A 21,687-nucleotide genomic window follows, 5' to 3' on the forward strand; every position below is an offset into this window, starting at 1 on the left:
ATGTTAGATGCTAGGAGGTTTAAGAGAATGATGGTATGTTCGAGAATATTTATTAGATGCGAGTGTATGCCAGTAAAACATGTGAAAACAAAACCTGGATTGTGTTTTTAGTGCGAGATCCGAAAAGGCCGTGTTGTAGTAACTGCGTAGTATGTAGATGGAAATAATTTTTTAGATCTAGGAATTATAAAATCAATGCAATCAACTTATTATGTTTTATTTATTTTTGCTTGATTTGTTTTCCGTCGATCTTCGACGCCAGGGAGGAGATCCGAAAAGGCCGTGTTGTATTAACTGCGTAGTATGTAGATGGAAATAATTTTTTAGATCTAGAATTTTTTTTTCGATTTTCTAGGAATTATAAAATCAATGCAATCAACTTATTATGTTTTATTTATTTTTGCTTGATTTGTTTTCCGTCGATCTTCGACACCTGGACCCTACATATCGACCCATTAACTCATGAACCGGGGACTAACGATCTTACTTCCCTTCCGAAGGAAGGCGTGATCAGAGATGTTATGCCTCAGAACATCCCGGCGACGCTGACTGGGATTGAACCTGCTGGGGTGAGAGTTAATCACGCTACCTCTACACCTCCGGTACCGGTCCGATCGAGCTATGTTACAGAGCGAGTTTGTCATGGTAGTCGTGGCTACCGTTTAGTCTTTATCGTTGGTTGCTTTATGTGTTTGGATTCGCTGCACGATGAAACTATTGTTTCTCATCATCTGGACGTCAATCAGCTGTGTGCTGCATATAGTCGAGTTGGAGAATAGGAACGAGAATTTTTTCTGCACTATGGGCAGGGAGTGGGTGTACGGTGACCATGTGGGGTCAACATATTATCTACAAAATACGGTTCACGTTCGGCGTGACCATATATTCGCCGACGGGAATGGTGCTAAACCCGAATAGAACAGAATGGTGCTAAACCCAATAAGTGCGCTGTAATTTCAGTCACAAGAAGCCAGACTCCACTGTGTGGGCGTAGAATATAAAACGGCAGCACTGCCCGTCACACTACTTGTTGGTCGCACCTCATATGTACACCTTGGTAACGCCAGCCCGTTGCAGCAGTCCACTTGACAGTGCAACACCGAGCTTCGGCCTCTTTCGGATACCAGCTGCAGTATAGGCAAGACGTGCTTCCGCAACGTGGAGCAAACTGGTTGATTCCTTGGTATTTCCAGAATCCACATCCACGTATCTACACACTTAGAAAAATTGATGTAAATTTAGGTGCTCTGAGAGTGACATATACGAGTGTCAATTTTAACATAAAATTGAGTCATAATAGACGTGAAATTCAGTTCAATCAAACATTCTTTCGAATTTTTCAGTCTCGGAGCACTTAATTTCACATGACATGTTTGTTTACGTCTCATCCTTTATGTCAAAGATGGATTCCGTCACGTGTAAGATTAGGTATTTCTAAGTGTTTACGACTATTCTTTGCCGGGTGTTCGTATTAGTAGAGAGTGCCTAGTGAAAGATATTGGGGTGATCTTGGATTACATTCAGTAGACGCGTCTCTTATATACATATTACAAAGACGTGTACTGTTTGAAACCACTATACTGCACACTTAGAAATACCTAATATTACACGTGACGGAATCGATCTTTGACATAAAGGATGAGACGTAAAAAAACATGTCATGTAAAATTAAGTGCTCCGAGACTGAAAAGTTTGAAAGTACGTTTGATTGAGCAGAATTTCACGCCTATTACGACTCAATTTTATGTGAAAAATGACGCTCGTATATGTCAGTCTCAGAGCACCTAAATTTACATCAATTTTTCTAAGTGTGTGTGTACTCGTTTGATCGGGACTGTACACTTAGAAAAATTCATGTAAACTAAGGTGCCCTGAGACTGAGGTGTGGTGACCTCCAATATCCTTCGTTCTGCCCATCTTAAAAACTTCACGTCTGCTCGTGGCAAGTGTCATCGAGTGAATCCCGAATACCGTTAATAACTTTTCCTGGCTGGTCCGAAATCTGCACGGCTCGTCGAAGGTCTCGCAAGAGAGAGAGAAAGAACTCTCACCGCTCGCATCGCACTGTAAGTGTAAGTATAACTCGTGTCGTTTCATCCAAACCGCCTGAAGGTGTTGGTGATCGCTCGTATACCGTATGACGTGCAAAACGAGGACTGGTTGACTAGAGACTTTAAAGAGAGACAAACCGATACCAGAGTCTAGGATGAATGAGAGTCCGTGGAAAAGCATAATGGAAGTAAGAGAGCCAAAGTACTGGAATCAAGGCCGATCTTCGCCTGGATTTATTTAGGCTGAAATGAAATAATCTAATGTTTATGTTTTGTTATATTTATTCAACTTTCAAGTGCCTCGCTTATCTCCCACATATCTCATCTTCTCCACTCTTAACAATAAACCGTGTATACATATTGATCACCAAATCGCGTTGGTTTTCTGATATTCTTCCGTTGTCGTAAGGTTCTTGGAATATCATTTGAACAGGATGCTTGGTCAACAGATTCCACGATGCTTGAAGTAATCGGAGCGCTTCTGACATCCTGTACGTTTCTTGAGTACTGAACGCCTCCACTGCTGACCAGAACAACCTTTGCTCCTTCTCTTGCCAACACGGTAAAACGTTCCGATGAGAATGTTGGATCCATTTTTGTCTTTTTTTGTTGAGCCATGAGCACCATATCTCCGACGGCAATTTCAGATTCTTTTGCTCCTCGTGCCCTATCTGCGTAGTGCTTGCTGACAAGTTTGGCTTCACCGTCTCGTTCGCGAATATCCGTTCGATCCAACTCAGTTTTTGATTCCTTCCAAAGGCTAGGAAAGGTACCCCTATACTTCCAGCCGACTAACAGCTCGAAGGGTGTCACACCTAAACGTGAATGAGCAATCAGGGTATTGTGATTATGAACATAGCGTTCTAGCGCCGCTTTCCAATTTTCGCCATCGATTCTTGATGCGGCTACCGCCTTGATTATGCCCTGATTTTGTCGCTCGACGATTCCGTTTGTTTGGGGACAAAGTGGAATTGATTTCCGGACTTTGATTCCTTTATTTTCCCAAAACTCTACGAATGCCGAGCTTTGGAACGGAGGGCCGTTATCACTTTGGATGATAGCTGGACAATACTGGACATCCCCATGTCTGGATAATCAAACACAACGCCCTGTTGGTACTTTCAGCGTCGGTGTGATTCATTTCTATCATTGATAGATATCGCGAATACGTGTCAACGACCACTAAGAATGTGCCCGCTCCGGCACCTGGTATAGATAGGAAATCAATTTGGATAATCTCCCACGGCCCTTCGGGTAACACTCTGCTAGACAGCGGTAAGGGAGGATTTTGCGAGCTAGAACAGCACACGTTTCACAGCATTTCACAAATTGAACTACGTCCGTCGACATCCCAGGCCACCAGAAGAATCCACGCATGATCCGTTTCATTGCCGCTTCTCCTACATGCCCTCCATGTGCCGATGTCATTGCTTTCATCCGGAGTAGCCTGGGTAAGATCACTCTATCACCTTTAAATACAAGGCATCCCAGCACGCGTAGATTATTCTTTTGAGCTTCAAATTTACGCAGTGCTTCGGTCCACTCGTTGGTCTCTACTGCTAGCTTTACTCTCATTAGTTCGCTGTCATCTTCAGTTGCTTTCTCGATTTCGTCCCAAGTAATCTCCATGCACCCGGAATCCAATGCATATAGAAAGTTATTCGAATCCTCCTCCTCAAATGGAAATGCACTTTGAGTCTCGTCAATCAGCCTTGACAACGCGTCGGCCACGTTTCGTGCTCCAGGTACTGTCTTGATCCGGAAATCATAACGCTGGAGCCTTAAGGCCCATGATTCCGCCCGAGTTACGGCCCTTTTACCGAGGCGATGATTTATACTGAAGATGAATTCGTTAGCTTCTGAGTCGGTGCGAATGACGAATGAGCGCCCCAGAAGATAGTACGAAAAACGCTCAACCGCCCACACTACTGCTAGCGCTTCCTTTTGAGTCTGTGGGTAGCGTTTCTCGGTGGACGTCAACGATTTTGACGCGCAAGCAATAATTCTAGGATTACCATTGGCGTTGTATTGTACCACCACTGCACCCAAACCTGCTGGGGATGCATCTACAAATAACTCGACCATGTCCGTAGTACTGTAATATCCCAGTTTCCTTATCGTCTTCAACGCGTCATTCCGTAAGAAGTTGAATTCGTGCTCTTCTTCGTCAGTCCAGTAAAATTTGTCCGAATAGACTAGGGTACGGAGGCGCTCCGTTTTATCCGCTCGATTCTCAATAAACTTATCTGTAAAAGTTACCAGACCTAAGAAGCTTTTAACTTCTGAGCAGCTGGCTGGTCTTCTGAAATTCTTTATCGCGTCGATCTTGTCAGCTTCAACCATCCAACCTTCCGCAGTTAGTATGAAGCCAAGAAACTCCACTGACTGGCTGCTGAAAACGCATTTCGATTTGTTGAGCTGAACATTGTGGTTACGAAGACGAGTTAGAACAACCGCAAGGTTAGCATCGTGTTCCTCCTTGGACTTCCCATGGACCAAAATGTCGTCCAAGTAATTCTTGACACCCTTACACCCACTCAGAATATTGTTTTCCAACATTTCCTGGAATATGTCCGGGGCATTGGATAAACCAAATGGGAGTCTGACACATCGGAAAACTCCGTATTCTGTGTAGAAATTCGTCAGGTGACGCGATTCATCATCCAGCTCGATGTGGTAGAAGGCATTCGACAAATCTATTGTCGAAAACCAGCGAGCACCATCTAGTTCAGCGAGGATCATTTCTAGCGTGGGCATTACGAAAGGAGTCCTATAGATGTATTGGTTTGGTCCTCTGAGATCGATCACCAGCCTGAAATCATCTTTACCCTTCGGAATGACAAGCATGGATGAGCAGAAAGACCGATCCATATTATTGGAAACAGGCTCTATAATCTCCGCCGAAATTAACTGATCGAGTCGCTGCCGGACCAGTGGTTTAATGGCCAAAGGAATATTTGTGAAGATGTTCCGGCAAGGAGCAACGTCCTTGTTATAGTTAATCTTCACAGGCGGAAGGTTGAATTTGGGGAATGGTACGTTTCCATTAACAAACGAAATTTCTATCGGCTGGAACTTCGAATCAAAAATCTCACAGGAAGATGTGACCGGAACCTTCAACCCAAGCATTAAGACGCTATAGCGGGTTGCTGTTGGTCTGCTTAACAGGGAACGTCGCTCATTCACCACATAAAATTTCTCCACTAACACTGGCCTGTCTTCCGAGATGAACAGATTTGCTTCGAATGTAGCCATCACAAGAATTTCTCCCTTCGTGGCATAAGCTTTGAGGGATCTGTCCGCTCGTTCTTGCAAATTGTATACCGCCTCGGCGTAATTAGCATCACTCAACAGTAATCGAAATAGTGGTTCAGTGAAAGTGTTGACCTGAGCACCCGAGTCGATTAAAAACTCGCAGTCCATTCCTGCCACTTTCGCCGCAATAATTCCTTCGTCGTTGAGCGTATTCCTGGATGACACTACGTTGATATGCTGCCCGAGCTTGACCTGTGATAGTTTGATGTTTAATTATTAAACCAGTAAACTTATCTATTTTCAATACAAAATCGATAGTTGTCCATTTTTGCAATTGCACAAATATACCTTCTTTGCAAGTTACATCTAAACTATGTTCAAAGCTATTGGGTGGTTTCGTTAAACAAATCAAATAACTGCTTTTGATCCAAATTCATTTATTAAGTAAGTTAACAAACTGTTTCAAATTACATTCGAAATACATTTCAATAAAATCAACAAAAGCAATAGTTGGAACCATATCATGTCGTATTATCAAATAGATCCATGTATTAATTAATTTTCCGAATCATCACTTACGTTCTCCATAGCCTTGGAATCCGGTTCCTGCTTTTCGACCGCAGCAATCCTTTGAATTTCCGTTTCTGTTGGTTCCGACTTGCAACCGCTTGAAACCGCTGATTGAATTGGAACACGGCAAACTCTCTGAAAGTGGCCCATCTTGCCACAGTTTCTGCACACCTTATCAATGGCCGGGCAATCCGACGAATAATGGTATACGTTACCACATCTCCAGCATTTCTCTCCGTGCGATCGATTGAAGTTCATGCCACGACGTCCGTTCATATCTCGACGATTGTTACGCCATCCCGGCAATTCAGAGTGTCGTGTGTTGGTCGAAGACCGGGAGTGGGAACCAGAAGAATATGGACGTGTCCCTGTACTGTTCTGATACGGATGATATCGATTGTGAGGTGGCAGGCTCTTCGGAAAGTCTGCTCTGACGGGAGCGATAACAGCCGGTTCCGATTGAACGTGCTTCTGCCTGTAATATTCTTCATTCAAACGGATTGTTTCGATCTCGCGCACTTGATCAATCAGATCAGTAACCGAACCTCCTTTGTTGAGCATCTTCAATGCTGCTGTACGCACTTCCCGGCATCGTGCCTGGCTGGCGATTGTGCCGATGATTTCTTCAAACTCCTTGTCGTCCTTGAATTCGCACAGCCTAGCCGTTGCTGCTACTCTGTTGACAAATTTAAAATCAGATTCTTCTGATTTTTGGGTCATCAAAGCAAGTTTCCGTCGCTGTAGCATGATGTCGGATCCCGACCCAAAATACGTCTTCAAGCGGTGTAGTGCGTTAGCGAAGGGCCTGGTTTCTGCACTTGGTGCATCCTCGGTGGACTTCGTATTCTTAAATACTCCGAGCAGGCGTGGTCCAGCCTTGATTTTGAAGACGATGAACTGCGTGTGCTCATCTTCGATCCCTGCCAGCGTCATCGAATCAATCAATAGCTCTTTCCACATTTCGAACGAGTGTCGGTTGATATCATCGTCGTCCGCCAGGGGCACGCATTCCGGTACATTTAGTGAGGACACGGAGAGCTGGTTTACAGATGAAACGAATCGAGATTCTTGAAAATTATCCGCCGTTTCCACCCGTCGTGTACTAGAGGGCCTTGGTACTCCATCAAAATCGACGCTACCTTCGTCCACCGCGCTGCTGTGCATTCAGTGCCACCACGCTTCTTTTTCCGCACGTTCACGTTCTAGCGCTTCCTCTAAGGTAACCGAACGTGCCTTTGCATCCTCCAGTTCCTTCGTCAATAGTCTGATCTGATCCGCATTCTGTTCCTTCGCTAGTTTAGCCTTCTTCTTCTTTGGAGATTTGACACTGCAAACAGAAAAAAATGCCTTTTAATTATTTGGCATATTTCGACGTGGCCTCGTTATAACCTCGAAACACATGATTTGTTTCAACTAATAATTACTTGCTTTTCTGCCCTTCCGTCAGAAAGCACCAGAATCACAAAATTTTCCATTCCGCCCTTCCGTCGGAAGACACTAATTCATAATGTTTTAAGGTTACGCTTGTGAACTGAACTCCATCGCCCTTCCGTCGTGGAGTATTAATCCGTCCTTCCGTCGGTTTATACATGATTCCATCACTTTCATAAAATGGCCGCCATTTTATATTTTACGTTTGGTTCTCAATTAAGCTTGCTTGCTTTTAAATATGGCCGTCCTTTTCTTTTCCATCGATATTTTCTACCAATTTCTTTTGCCAAATCATCTCGTTATTAACACACAAAGTTGCCATTACAGCCTTTTTCACTTTCACTACACTTTTGTTTTCACCGATTGATATTAATTTTCAGTTTTCCTTATTTTCTTACCTCATGGGAGCGTTTGCTGTGCCATTGTGGTGACCTCCAATATCCTTCGTTCTGCCCATCTTAAAAACTTCACGTCTGCTCGTGGCAAGTGTCGTCGAGTGAATCCCGAATACCGTGAAGAACTTTTCCTGGCTGGTCCGAAATCTGCACGGCTCGTCGAAGGTCTCGCAAGAGAGAGAGAAAGAACTCTCACCGCTCGCATCGCACTGTAAGTGTAAGTGTAACTCGTGTCGTTTCATCCAAACCGCCTAAAGGTGTTGGTGATCGCTCGTATACCGTATGACGTGCAAAACGAGGACTGGTTGACTAGAGACTTTAAAGAGAGACAAACCGATACCAGAGTCTAGGATGAATGAGAGTCCGTGGAAAAGCATAATGGAAGTAAGAGAGCCAAAGTACTGGAATCAAGGCCGATATTCGCCTGGATTTATTTAGGCTGAAATGAAATAATCTAATGTTTATGTTTTGTTATATTTATTCAACTTTCAAGTGCCTCGCTTATCTCCCACATATATCGCTTATCTCCCACATGAGGTATACGAGCGTAAATTTTGACATAAATTTGAGTTATAACAGACGCGAAAGATAGCTTAATCAAACGTACTTTTCGTCGAAGAACGTACAGAGCACTTAATATTACATGACAGGTTTGTTTACATCTCATCTTTTATGTCAAAGATGGATTCCGTCCCGTGTAAAATAAGTTTTTTTTTTCTAAGTCAGCGGTTTGGAATCCTTTCTACCAAAATGGATCTGACAGTATGAAAAGCGTTCAACGCAGATTTTTTCGCTGGGCCCTGCGTTCCCTTCCATGGCACAATCACTTTGAGCTGCCACTTGCTTCCTTATGAAAATCGGTGCCAGCTGATACACACATAGAAAAAAATCATGTATAATTAAGGTGCTCTGCGACTGACATATACGAGCGCCAATTTGACACAAAATTGAGTCATAATAGAGTAATGAACTTTTCAGTCTCGAAGCACTTAATTTTACATTACATGTTTGTTTACGTCTCATCCGTTAAGATGGATTCCGTCACGTGTAAAATGAGGTATTTCTAATAGCGAATTTGTTTTCGAAACCGAACATTTTGTCAGTGCGAACCTCAACCTGAGCTAGGTTTTAAAAACAAACGATCAAACTGACGTTTGCAAGAAAACAAGCAGACCCGATCTTGATACCCGATCTTGATACCCGATCCAGGTTGGAACTGAATAATAAACAAATTCGCTATAAGTGTGTAGGTTTCAACACTCATCGTCATAAGAAATACATCCAGAACTCTCTGTGTTTCTGATGTGCTCTGTGCGCGTTTTGACCAAAGGACTGCAACGCTTGTCATCTGCGAACAACTCGAGTGAAGCCAAATTTCTCTGGTGCTCTGGTACTAATTTGGCAGCTCCTCCTTTGCCTCTATGATTAAGCTTGGTACATGTCGCACCGCGTTGTGGAAAATAGAATAGATAGAGTTTTCTAGTTAACGTTATAGGAAAGCATGATTCACGCAAATTGTGCTCGTCAATTCTAAAACAGCTAAATCATTTTTTAATTGTCCATTGTGGGAAAGTAAGAATGGTTTTGATGGCATTACATTTGTTGCCACCTTGCCGCAGTTAATGTTACATGGTTGGAGCTTAAATATGTTATGGATCACCAGCGCTTCTGATGTTTTCGGCAGTTTCAAGAACTGCATCGAATTGCAGGGAGTTGATTTTGACTGTCTCGCTCTACTGGCACATCTACCTCTTCAAGTAATAGCGCGTAGTTTAAGAAATAGCTCATTAATAAGATTGCCTTTCCGCGGTGCCAACTCTATTGCAAGCTGTGGAATTCATGGGCTTCTGCGAGTTTTTAATAGAGATGCCTGTATTTTTGATTTCTGTTTTCCCGTGAAACGTTGGAGAATAAGTTTTTGATTGGATTCAGAAGATTTGTATAATGAAGGCTAAATTATTTTTGTCATTAGTGCCCTGTGCGGTCTGTTGATAGTATCCCCAAATAAATAAATAAATAATTAAATTAGTGATAGGATCACGAGAAACATGTGGTCGTCTTACCCTTTGGAGTGACCACCGTTACCCCGCATGAATTTATTCATGATTTATTCAAACTTTTTGTTATTTTATAATGAAACATTATCAAATGAAAAGGAAATTTTCTGAAAGTTATGAAAAACACTCTAAAGATTTTACTTACTTTTTTAAAGGCACAACTTAGTTATTGAGCCATTGAACAATCAAGGTGATCATCGCTCTATGGACTTTCGGATTCTGTTAAAGTTGAAACCCACATTGAAGTGCATATCTGAATCTTCACTGCTACCAGTTTATTCATCCACTAATCGGAAAGGAAAATCTTATTTAAAATTTGCAGTAAGTCCTCATCCTTGCTCTGTTTTCACTCAGTTCGCCCGCAACAAAAAAAAGTTGAACTTCAGTTGTTGAAACGAAATAGTAGCTGTGCAAGCTTTGGCTCATATTTTATGTATATCGATTCAATTATGTTTTCAATGTATTTATATCTCTTCATCTTACGGCTAGTATGTTAAAATTTAGTTGACAACTTGTTGTTAGCAATTTTTTGTGTGAGTCCTATATGAGAATCAGTGTAACGGTGTTCTGCTTCTTTTTCGTTCTCGTTTTTTTTTCGAATTCTTCGATCGAACCCAGTTCAAACCTCACTTAATAACTCTACTTGTATCACATTTATCGCTTTTTTGTCCTTCTTTTGAAAATGACTTTGTTCCTAAATGATCTTCAACACACTCATAAAATAAAATCTATCTGTACCCAACTGTGATGGTAAAAGTAATTTTCGTAAGAATTCTACCATGAAGTCCTTGACGAGTATAGTTCCTATATGAAGTGTGAGTGCACGTCCGGTTTTTGGTCCATATTACTCGATCCTTATGAGTTTAGAAAATAATGTGAATCTTGTAGACCCGTAGCATTGGTAATTTTTTGAGGGAATTTTAATTGGAAACCTGTGGAATGAAGATTTTTTTTCCTTTCGATAACCGACGTTAATCAGTATGTGCATTTGTTTGTAGTTTTGTACTGTAAAAAAGCGAGTATATTGATGAAAATCGTTCTCTAACGGTGTCGTCCTTGCTATGCCATCCATTACTATGGACCAAAAGATCGATGATTTACGTTCTAATTGAGCGATCATAAGAATACTTTTTATTTGTTTGCTTACCATGAATTTAAGTGTAAAGCATTTCTCACTGCAAATGACATGTTTTGGTGCTTTGTTGGCGCACAAAGGATGAAATTCCATCGAGAGAGCGAAGAGTAAAATTTTCAATTACACCATTAACTATTATAAATGCTGCGAGATTCTTAAAATATGTACATTTGTTCCTTCTCATGTATTTACATAAAGCTATCTATATCTCTGTTGAATGTACAAAGCTAAGGTTCGTAGGGGTGTACCCATCCGTTTGAGAATACAAATCAGCGAGTGAAGCAGTTTCTCGAACATTTCAGCCTGGCTTCATTTGGTGTTATTTCCACTTTCGGTCTTGCTGGTAACGGTGGCGTTACCATTGGCATTGACGGTGCTGCTATTGTTGTTATTGTTATTGTTATTGTTGTTGAATTTTCCGATGCTAGCATCTCGTGGAATGAGCACCGATTTGCTAGTGGCTGGCGGTGCAGCGGAGTTGGTGCTGTTCGGTGTGCTGTTGACCGCCGGAGGACGAACTTCGAACGTCGGCTTGCACATTGCCAGAGCTGGGTTGGTGTGGAGACCCACATTCTTGGGGCACATGGCCACGATGCTGGCACCGATGGGACCTGTCGAGGGGTGGAGATAGGAGAGAAAAGAGTGTTGGGGTTAGAATTTTTCGGTTTCGTAAGGCGCGAGTACCATCGACCACTGAAATACACAATTAGAGGGGTTGGAATTACACGAAGATTTCGACAGCAACCATGCAGTAGAGTGTTTTTTGTGCTTTGCTACGGTTCTACGGTGTTGAGTTGGTCTCTGGTGTCTAGTTAAATACGATATGTTCTCAAGGCGCTGGCAATCGATGGATGTATGTTGGGTAGGAGCTGTATCCAAATTACTTCTCATAAGGATGCATGTCTCAAAACAGTTCTAATGTACGACATTCTAATATTAGGAACTACGACAATAAACATAGATTTCTACTTATTATGATGTTATTTTTCTCAAATGCTAGAGGAGATTAATTACAATAAAACAAAGGATTTGACTATGAGTAACAGACTGGAAACGATTTGGTACTAACAAATTGATGACCTTTGAAGTCCTTCCTTAGTTATTAAGTGACGGCTTTCTTTACCTACCAATTCTTGAAAAATGTGTCTATTGTGGATAATACTACTCTATCCAGGTAAAATCGAGATAATTGCAACCCGAAACATTTTCTGGACCGGATCGAGTGTCGAGTGACTAGGTTGTCTGATGCCCAGAGGCTGAAACTGCTTTGTTTCTGTTCAATTTATCTATACAGCAATGACCCTATTTTGTCAGTTCCCTTTATCAAAATATTTTCTAATGTTGTACGAAACCCATGCGCATTTTCAGTTGCCTTTAATGCACCTAACTACACCTTGAACATCCATCTTGAAGATGAATGAGAAAGATTTGGAATTACGATTATTTGAAATGTTGATGTGGACAGATTAAATTCTGATGCTTGTAGGGGCGGACAAAATCGGATCATTATTGTAGTAAAGAAAGAATTTCCATCTATCTTAAATTTCTGAAAGGATATTGCTTCGATAGGCGCATATATTGAATATAAATATAATCTGCTTTGATGGCATTCAGTTCCTACAAGATGTACAAAAGAGAAACCGTAATGTCCAGATTTTCGTTGTCATCGTAGCTCATCATAACGGTGTCATTTTCTTTTCACACAGCTAAGAGCAATGCAACCGGTTTCTTACTTTAATCTTTGTCGCCATTCAGCTCTCAGCATGCTTTTATGCTTTCACCCTTCCCAGCACGGTGAGGGGGTTGGTTCACTATAGCACTCTGCCACTTGTTTCATATCGCGGTCCGTTTGAAGCTATTTCCACTGCTGTTAAACATTACAGAACAAATGAACGCCAGAGTAAGTACACGGAGCGGAAAAACAACTAAAACAAATGACACGAACAATAACGCTTGAATGGGTGAAGATTGTTCCCTTTTTCTGAGTCCTTCGTCCGTGGTCCGTAGCTCCACGAAGTAAAATGATGCACACGGCCAATGAGAGTAACGCAGTGAGTGAGTAAAATTTTAATCGATTTTCCAGGAAAAACTTCTTGAATATGAGGAAAATCGAGCGATATTCAACTGAGTCCATTAGTATACTCTTAGGTCGTTCACAATGCTGTTGTATTTTATATGGACCTCCTCGCAATGCTGAGTTGCCGTTTCATCATTCGGGCACTATTTTGCTCCAGATTTGCAACTGCTAGACTATTTGATTTTATTTCCAAACGGGTTTGAAACATGAATGGAACTCTCAGCGGCGCCGGTGGTGTAGTGGTAAGCGTGATTGCCTCTCACCCCAGCAGGCCTGGGTTCAATCCCAGTCGGCGCCGCCGGGATGTTCTGAGGCATAACATCTCTGATCACGCCTTCCTTCGGAAGGGAAGTAAAGCCGTTGGTCCCCGGTTCATGAGTTGATGGGTCGATAGATAGGGTCCAGGTGTAGGAGCTGCCTTCCTGGCGTCGGTAGCATTGGTGCTCAGCACGGAAAACAAGATCGACGGAAAACAAATAAAGGAAAAAAAAAAAAAAATGAATGGAACTCTGTTTAAAATTACTATGGATGTATTTCTTGATGTTTCTCGTAAATGTTCAGAAAACTTCATAGAAGTTGAGCATATTCAATAGAAATTTGGGAATTTTACAGAAATTTTGGGAACATCTGAGAAGTTTGAGGATGTTTTATAAAATTTCGGAGAACTTCATTTAAATAACGAAGAGCTTCACTAACAATTCGGAGAACTGCATAGACAATAGTAAACTGTATGGATATTGTAGTTTAAAAAAAATCAGGGAGTATCATTGAAGTTTAGATAATTTGAAAGAAGTGAGAGTCCTCTGGATACTTTTTCAAGACTTCAGGTTGATCAGGTACTATTATGATGAAGATCTCATACTATCCAACAATTCAAATCACATCTCTTAGAAATTCTCTCATAACACCAGGTTACTCAGAAAATATTCCAATGTGTGATCAGAGATCTCCAATAACTTCTCAGGATTTTCTCATGTCTTCAGGTTGATTTAGTATACTTCTGCAGTGAATGACTAGTCAAGTTGGATGTACATAAATAAATAAATAAATAAATAAATAAATTCAAATTATTGCTTCACAATAACTTCCTACTGGAGGCTCCTGGAGTCACCATGTACTCGATCGCCAATCAACGATCAATACATAAGGAGAGAATAGGAGAAGGCAATTAACGAAAAGAGAGAATGACGATAGCGTGTTGCGGCAGTGGTGGCTTAACAACAGACAGACAGAAATGTGACACTTTAAGGGGAAGCACACAGCTCCGAAAAAAAAATTAGTTTCGATTTTTCTAAAATTATTGGGAAAAGATATCAAAAATCTAAACAAATTACAAGTGCAAAAATATTTTTTGTAATTTATCATGGCATAAAATTGAACTCAAAAAACCACAAAACTTCAACTTTTCGGTTTTGCGTTTTGCGAGAGTCCAATATTGTTTCATGGTGAGATAGAAAAACTATTTTTACATGTTATTTTTTTCAAGAATCTAAGGAAGAAACTGATTTTCTTGGATTTTTGATAATTTTTTTCCAATATTTTTAGAGAAATAAAAACGTGCCGAAAATATTTTTTTATTTTCGGGGCGGTAATCTTCCCCTTAAGGAATTCTTAGCACTCATCGAACGATTGCCTCAAGCTGATGCAGTAGTTCGATGGCCGTTGCAGTTTACTGGAAATTGACTCTTCACAACATGACACAGCAGAAGTGGTCTGCTAGAAGTGTCGTGGGAAACATTGAATTTATGACATGAGGGATGCACATTAGACTGATGCAAAATTTGAAATTTTCGCTCCACAGTGCTAAAATGGTTCCAAATTGAGTCCTGCTTAACCTCCCAAAATGTGAACTACTTTAGTAAGAAACTGACTTGGCACAAACCATTTCAAGTTTATATGGGAATTACTATGGGAAAACTTATGTTTTTGTTCATATCTATCAAACAATTCACCACATCACTATGCTTTTAAAAATGATAACAGTGATTGTAGAAAATTTTCTCAGCTACAACTTTGTTGCAAATCACTTTTCAATCAAACGTAAGGAAAAAAAGTTATTAAAGATTCAAGTCACTGATGTCTTATTATTATGCTCATTCAACTGTTCAGCAGGCAACATTGGAGTTTCTGGTGCGAAGAATAGAGCACAAATATCATGGCTACTATGTCACACTGCAGAATACAGTGTTGCCCACAGAACAGCTGCTTGATCATACCATAAGATTATCAATCTCTTAAACAATTAATAACAATTTCATTTGACATTTGGCTGAAAAACTATATTCCGCAAAAATGTAGCTTAGAAAATTTCCCGCAAGAAAAGATATAACATTTTTCGAAAAAGCAATATGGAAAATTGTAAGAAGACAATGAACAAAAAGTTTGGTTTTCCCGTAGCAATTTCCATATAAACTTCGAATAGTTTGTGCCAAGTCAGTTTCTTACCAAATGAGTTTATATATTGGGAGGCTAATCGGGACCTGATTTGAAACCGTTTGAGCAATGTGGAGCGAAAATTTCAAATTTAGCATCAGTTTAATGCACATGTTACAGAAGATCTCCAAATGCTCAACAATTTAAATCATGTCTCTCAGATATTCACCCTCGATACCAGGTTGCTCAGAAATTCTTTCAAAGACCAGCAAGTGATCATAAATCTCCATATATAATCATACTTTCTTTACATCTTTCGACAGCAGAATCGTCCGGGATCTCTTCTCGTTGTTCGAACTCGTTACCTGATACTGGATTCCGAATCACCGAAGCAAACAAAATTTGCACCCGCACACACATGTAGGGATGAATACCAAACAACGTTTGAAACTGCGCGTTGCGCTGATCGTGTTCCAGTTTAATTTTTGGCAGTTTCAAATTTTAGAACTGTAGAGTAGTTTTAAGCAATTTTGAAACTCTGCACCCAGGCGACCAAGCTGGCCAGCAAAAGTCGTCCGCCAGGCACTTTAGACTGAGTACAATTTCGATCGATTTTCCCCTGAGCCCCACTTTTTGCAATTTAGAGTTGAATTCGACTCAGTTACTGAGCTACTCTCATCGGCCGTGTAAAACTTGAGAAAACAGACACGTGTTTCCTCCAGCAGGGTAAAGAATCGAGACGTGACAAAAGCGTGCTGTGATAATCTTCAGCTAGATTTTATTCTGCTTTGCCTTCATTACCGTCGCTGATATGGATGAAGCTCCACCGTAAACAAGTTGAAGTGATGATTCAATAGCCGGTGACTTTGTTCCACAGCTTTCGCGAGATTTTAAATGTTAAAGTCGGAGGAATTGGGAGGAAAATTTACGATCACAAAACCCTTTCTGGGTCGGGTAATCTGAATCCAATAAATCCTCTAACGAACCTCGCATGTTCGCTGAAGGACAGCCGCAACTTCTACCCTACCTTACGAATGCATGTACTATTTATGTTTACACATACAGCTTCTTGCCACACTAATGGTGGCTTGAACTTGATGCGTGATTTAGTGGATCGTAAATCTGAAATAGCTATTAATTTTTAATGCTTTATACAGAGTATATTTAGCCTCGTTCATCATCTTATTTTCGACTTATATTGAAACTTATATTTATCCCCAACATAGTATTCCTTAGCTCCTTCGCAGTTGTTATTTGAAAGTTGTATAAGCATACCACTTCATGTATATTGTGAGGACAACATGATGTGCTAATGGTCATAATCCACATTAATTCAGCCAGTCGATCTGAGGATTCTATGTTTATATTCACGAGCACTCCATTAACTCTAAAAAGCCATGCAGAAATCACACGCACACACTGATTCACCTAATGGTGATAGTGGCACTTTGGTACACACTAGAAATTAGTAGTTTTTTCGCTTCATTGTTTCAATTCAATTGTCAAAGTTATGATTTTTATTCCCAAGAAATCGTTGCCAGTATTCCAGATTTATTTGGATTCTCCAGGTTTTTGGTCGTCTTGCCATATATCCGAAACAGATTACGTTTAATTCCAGATTTTCAGTCGTCTTCCAAAACTGCTGCTAAAATTATGCATGGCCATTAGACTGATGCAAAATTTGAAATGTTCGCTCCACAATGCTCAAACGGTTTCAAATAGAGACCTGTTTAGCCTCCCAACATTTAAACTCATTTGGTAAAAAACTGACTTGTCACAAACGATTTGAAGTTTATATGGAAATTACTATGGGAAACCCAAACTTTTTGTTCACTGTCTTCTAGTCTTTTTCCATATTGCACAGTTAACAAGTTCTACCGGTATTCTTATGGGAAAATTTTTCAGCTACAACTTTGCAGCCCACCGTCAAACTAAATATTTATGAATTTATTAAGAGATTGATAATCTTATGGCATGATTAAGCAGCTGTATTGTGGGCAACACTGTATTCTGCAGCGTGACATAGTTGCCATGATTTTTGTGACCTATTCAACGCCCCAGAAACACTAATGTTGCCTGCTGAACAGTTGATTGAGCGTAATCATAAGACATCAGTGACTGAAATAATTAATAACTTATGTTCCTTACATTTAATGGAAAAGTAGTCTTGAACAAAGTTGTAGCTTAGAAAATTTCAATCAAACGCAGCTATCACTTTCTTAAGCAGAGTGAACTGGTGAATTTTGAGATAGATATGAACCAAAATTTTGGTTTTCCAATAGTAATTTCTTTATAAATTTCAAATGGTTTGTGCCAAGTCAATTTATTACTAAATAAGTTCAAATTTTAGGAGGCTAATAAGGATCAAATTTGGTACCGTTTGAGCACTGTGGAGCGAAAATTTCAAATTTTCTGGCCATCAACGTCCATTGGACACTATTGCAAAATCATACATGGTATTGTTACAACATGTTTACAGCGAAAGTGGAATATTAGGTTTATTGTTTGTGGTAGCTGATATTTGAGCCGTTGAAGTTTGAAATTATAGTGACGTATATCAGAAATAAAAAAAAATCGCTACGGGTTACAACGAAAAGTATAGGGAAGATCCATTAAATAATTATGTCACGCAAATTTGGCCAATTTTCAACCCCGCCAAAGGGGGGATTTCACATTTTTTGTTTGGACCTTAATTTTTTTGTATGGCTCGTCACAGTTTCCAAAACCCCCCCTCCCCTTAAAAAAGTGACATAATAAATGGACGATCCCATACGGCTATCTCTTTTGAAACTATACAACATATTTATCGAGTAATTGTTAGAAATTTTACTTTAAAATCTATTCACATTCGAAATTGAGTCATTCAAAAAATAATGTTCAGCATATTGATATCTTTTATCAGTTCATCTACCATGAAAATTTGATAAGTTTTTTTTTCTTCATTACCGTGATTTTTAGTCATAGGCTAGTTCATCTAATATGACAATTTGATAAGTTTCAAGATCTCAAATTAAAATAAAATAAAAAAATTGGGATGTTTTTTAAAGTCTGAGATTTTGACTTTATTTCGATGTCAAAAATTTTAAAATTGGTGGGCTGTGTACAAGACAACACCAGATGGTTGATATAGAAAACGTTAAGCTGCTTGGTGAACTTCCCATACATTTTTCTTGATATTAATTTAAAATACAGTATAAGTATAAGTGACTTTTCTTGAGTCAAACGTTTGGAAAATTAGGGGGATTCAGTTATTCAATTTCAAAATCAGAGCAAAAGGTCATATACGCATTCTACACCTGTTAAATATTTTGATAGAAAGCATCATGGTTACGTCCAATCAGGCGTCTGGGGAAGGTTTTTTATTATAAGTTTATAAGTTTTTTTTATGGACAATCGGAAAAAATACTTATTTTAGAAGATTTGTTGAGGTATCTCCTATCGATATGTGTATTTTGATTTTAATTTCACATATAAAGGACAAAGTTATAAACGATTAAAACCTAACACCACGTCGTGTCGGTCGCAATTTTATATTTACGATTTATCACCTATACTTTTCCGTAAGTCGTAGTTAACGCCAACAAGATTAATGGATTGCTGAGTCATGAAAATAGAATTAAGATATTTTTTATTTGAAGATTATTAACTGAGAAATATTTTCGAACTTTTGGTAATTTTAAAAGTTTCGGGCTATGACATCGAATCTAAACACATAAAGCAACCAACGATAAAGACAAAACGCATGCTACTACTACCACAATAAAATCTCTCTACAATATAGCATGATCGGAGTTGTAGAAGGATAATGATACAGTAGTGGTGGCTTTTAAATTAGAACAAGAGGCCGATTTTCATACACATTATTGGAAGCGCCTGCCGGAAATTGAAGGGCTGGTTAAAAATGCCCAATTAATTAGCACATTTACAAGCACAATGCCCAATTAATAAGCACAAAATTCTGCATATTTGTAGTTCTGTGTCAAAATTTCAACTCAATTCATCATAACAAACCATAAAGCTATGTCCATTTAGAATCGGGCATAATAAAATCATCTGTATCTCGGTAACGGATTGATGTACAAATAAGGTTAATACATCAAAGGCAATTTACTGTAATTTAGGGAAAAAATATCAATACAAATCGCTTCTCTTCGTTTCTAATGAAAATTAGCACTTTCTTCTTTATTCCTCCCATCAAACGCTGCACACCACCGGAGTCAACTTCCTTGGCACAGTTGTTCCACATATTGGTCATCTGAATCGCGTCCCGAGCCGTTTTTCCACTTCATTATTGCCCAACATCTCTCGATGGGCCGGAACTGCGGGCAGTTGGGTGGATTTATGTTTTTATCGATGAAATCTACGTTATTATCGCAGAACCACTAGATGATTTCCCGGCTGTAGTGGCAACTCGCCAAATCTGGCCAAAACTTCACGGGACCTTTATGGGCTTTAATGAAAGGTAGTACGCGGCTTTTGAGGCATTCTTCCAGCTTCGAGTCCATCGTTTTATTCGTCACGAACACTTTGGTCTTTGCTCCGCAGCTGCATATCCCTTGCCAACCCAAGCAACATTGCAAGTTTTATCGCGGTTTTATAGCATTCTACAAGTCTAAATCATGGTCTACAGAACCCTCATAAAACCTAAATTGTTACTTGGGAAATCATCAGTTTTTTGGCAAATTTCTCCATAAAAAGCAAACTTAAACTTCGCAGGAACATCTCCTCGTGCCGTCGCCAAGTAGAATTTTTGGCCAGGAAGCTGTCCGAAATCCATTTTGACGTAGGTTTTATCGTCGATGAGCAGGCATCCTTGGTACTTCGTCAAAACCTGCTGGTAAAATTTCCGAGCTCGAGTTTTGGTGACGAAACTTTGCTTCAACGTTCTGTTTGGTTGCTTGCTGGCTCGATAATGAATTCTTCGAACGGTATTGCGAGCAACAGCGTATTTGTGCGATTTCATTATCTGATAGTCCAGGGTTGCTCTGACGGTTCTCAACCAGGGCTGGCAAAAGTCATTTTCAATGAAAGATTTCACGCGATATTTACAGAGATACTTCTGTCACTATCTTCGGATGAGAAAACGATGACAGAGATTTTTTTGTCATGACAGAACGTGACAGTGTTATGATCATCGTGATTACTAGCTCATTTATAGCTATTAAAGCTACTTGTACCGAGGAAATCTTAAAAATATATTCATTCTACCGATTAAATTCGGCTGCTAGCTAAAATTCATCTAAATCACTTAGAAATGTTGATGTGAAAACCACATAAGAATTATTCTCGTGAGTGCTTGATCATTGGAAAATGACAAGAAATCTCATGATTGGTAGTTTCGTCTCGTGATAGTGAGAGGACCTGTTTTCTCATTGTAACATGACGACCGTGATATTTACTAGCTCTGTTCTCTACACCTTCTGGTTCAGCTTGCGGTCATATGTTCCACTATGACGCTTACCTTGAGGCACTCGATCCACGCTCTTTCGCTCCCTGAAACGTTTGAGCACATCATACACGGTTGATTTGGCGATTTTCAACGTTTTTGCGATTTTTATTGCGGACCACGTTGGATTATCAACGTGGGTGTGCAGAATTTTTTCTCTCCCCTCGACTTCCATCTGGAATAATTTTTGACTCACTGCCAGCGTTGCCAGGTCATTTTCAGAAAAATCAGAACCAGTTAAAATATAAAATCTGGAAAAATCTGGAATGCTCTAAAAAGTTCTGTTTTTAACATAATGTTATTGAAATCAAACGAATGTGCATATATCCCGTACAAATCGGTCAGATTAATTATCTGGAATTTATTCAAAGTACCAGAATGTTTATGAATTACATGTCTAAATAAATAATATAAAGCAAATAACTTGTTAGCATCAAAAAGTTAGGAAAAGTATTGGCACTATGTTCAAAAAAGTTTAAATATCCTTTACACATAATTTCAAATTTGAGTTAAATTTTGGGTAAAATAATGCAGAAAATTTGTTTAAACTGTAACTTGTTTTAAAAGTATGAGAAGCAAAGAATCAAGCAACTTTGATGAAATGTTTTTTTTTTTTTTTTTTTAATAATAGTCGATGCAGTCCTCACTGTTTGAGTACCAGAATATGTCTGACAGATTTTATTAGTTCTAAATAATTCTAATATTACCCTGAGAATAGTCAGACTTACAATTTAGTTCTTGACAACATACAACACATAACACCTAGGAGACTAGCGGGCAATTTTAATTTTATAAAAAACCACATTTTACCTACACTACGGGTAATTCCACGCATGACCATTATGAATAATTGTATGTCAAAAAGTTCCCTTTGAATCATCCTAGGATTCCATCATA

General features: G+C 39.6%; 1 protein-coding gene across 8 annotated transcripts in view; it reads right to left on the reverse strand.

Annotated features, from left to right (window-relative positions):
• Nucleotides 1-10,088: 10,088 nt before the first annotated feature.
• The window catches only part of LOC135713133 (potassium voltage-gated channel protein Shaw-like), a 221,958-nt gene continuing 210,359 nt past the window's right edge, over nt 10,089-21,687 (reverse strand). For 7 of the 8 annotated variants that reach the window (XM_065236246.1, XM_065236247.1, XM_065236245.1 and 4 more), the window contains one exon: nt 10,089-11,505. In XM_065236246.1, the coding sequence (XP_065092318.1) occupies nt 11,204-11,505 (302 nt within the window). In that variant the 3' untranslated portion in view covers nt 10,089-11,203. The remainder of the gene's footprint in view (nt 11,506-21,687) is intronic. The other variant, XR_010518709.1, reaches the window with a different exon arrangement.

The sequence above is a fragment of the Ochlerotatus camptorhynchus genome, unplaced genomic scaffold (genome assembly GCF_037179485.1).
Source record: "Ochlerotatus camptorhynchus isolate MF236.1 unplaced genomic scaffold, CSIRO-AGI_Acam_v1.1 ptg000539l, whole genome shotgun sequence".
NCBI classification, from domain to species: Eukaryota; Metazoa; Arthropoda; class Insecta; order Diptera; family Culicidae; genus Ochlerotatus; species Ochlerotatus camptorhynchus.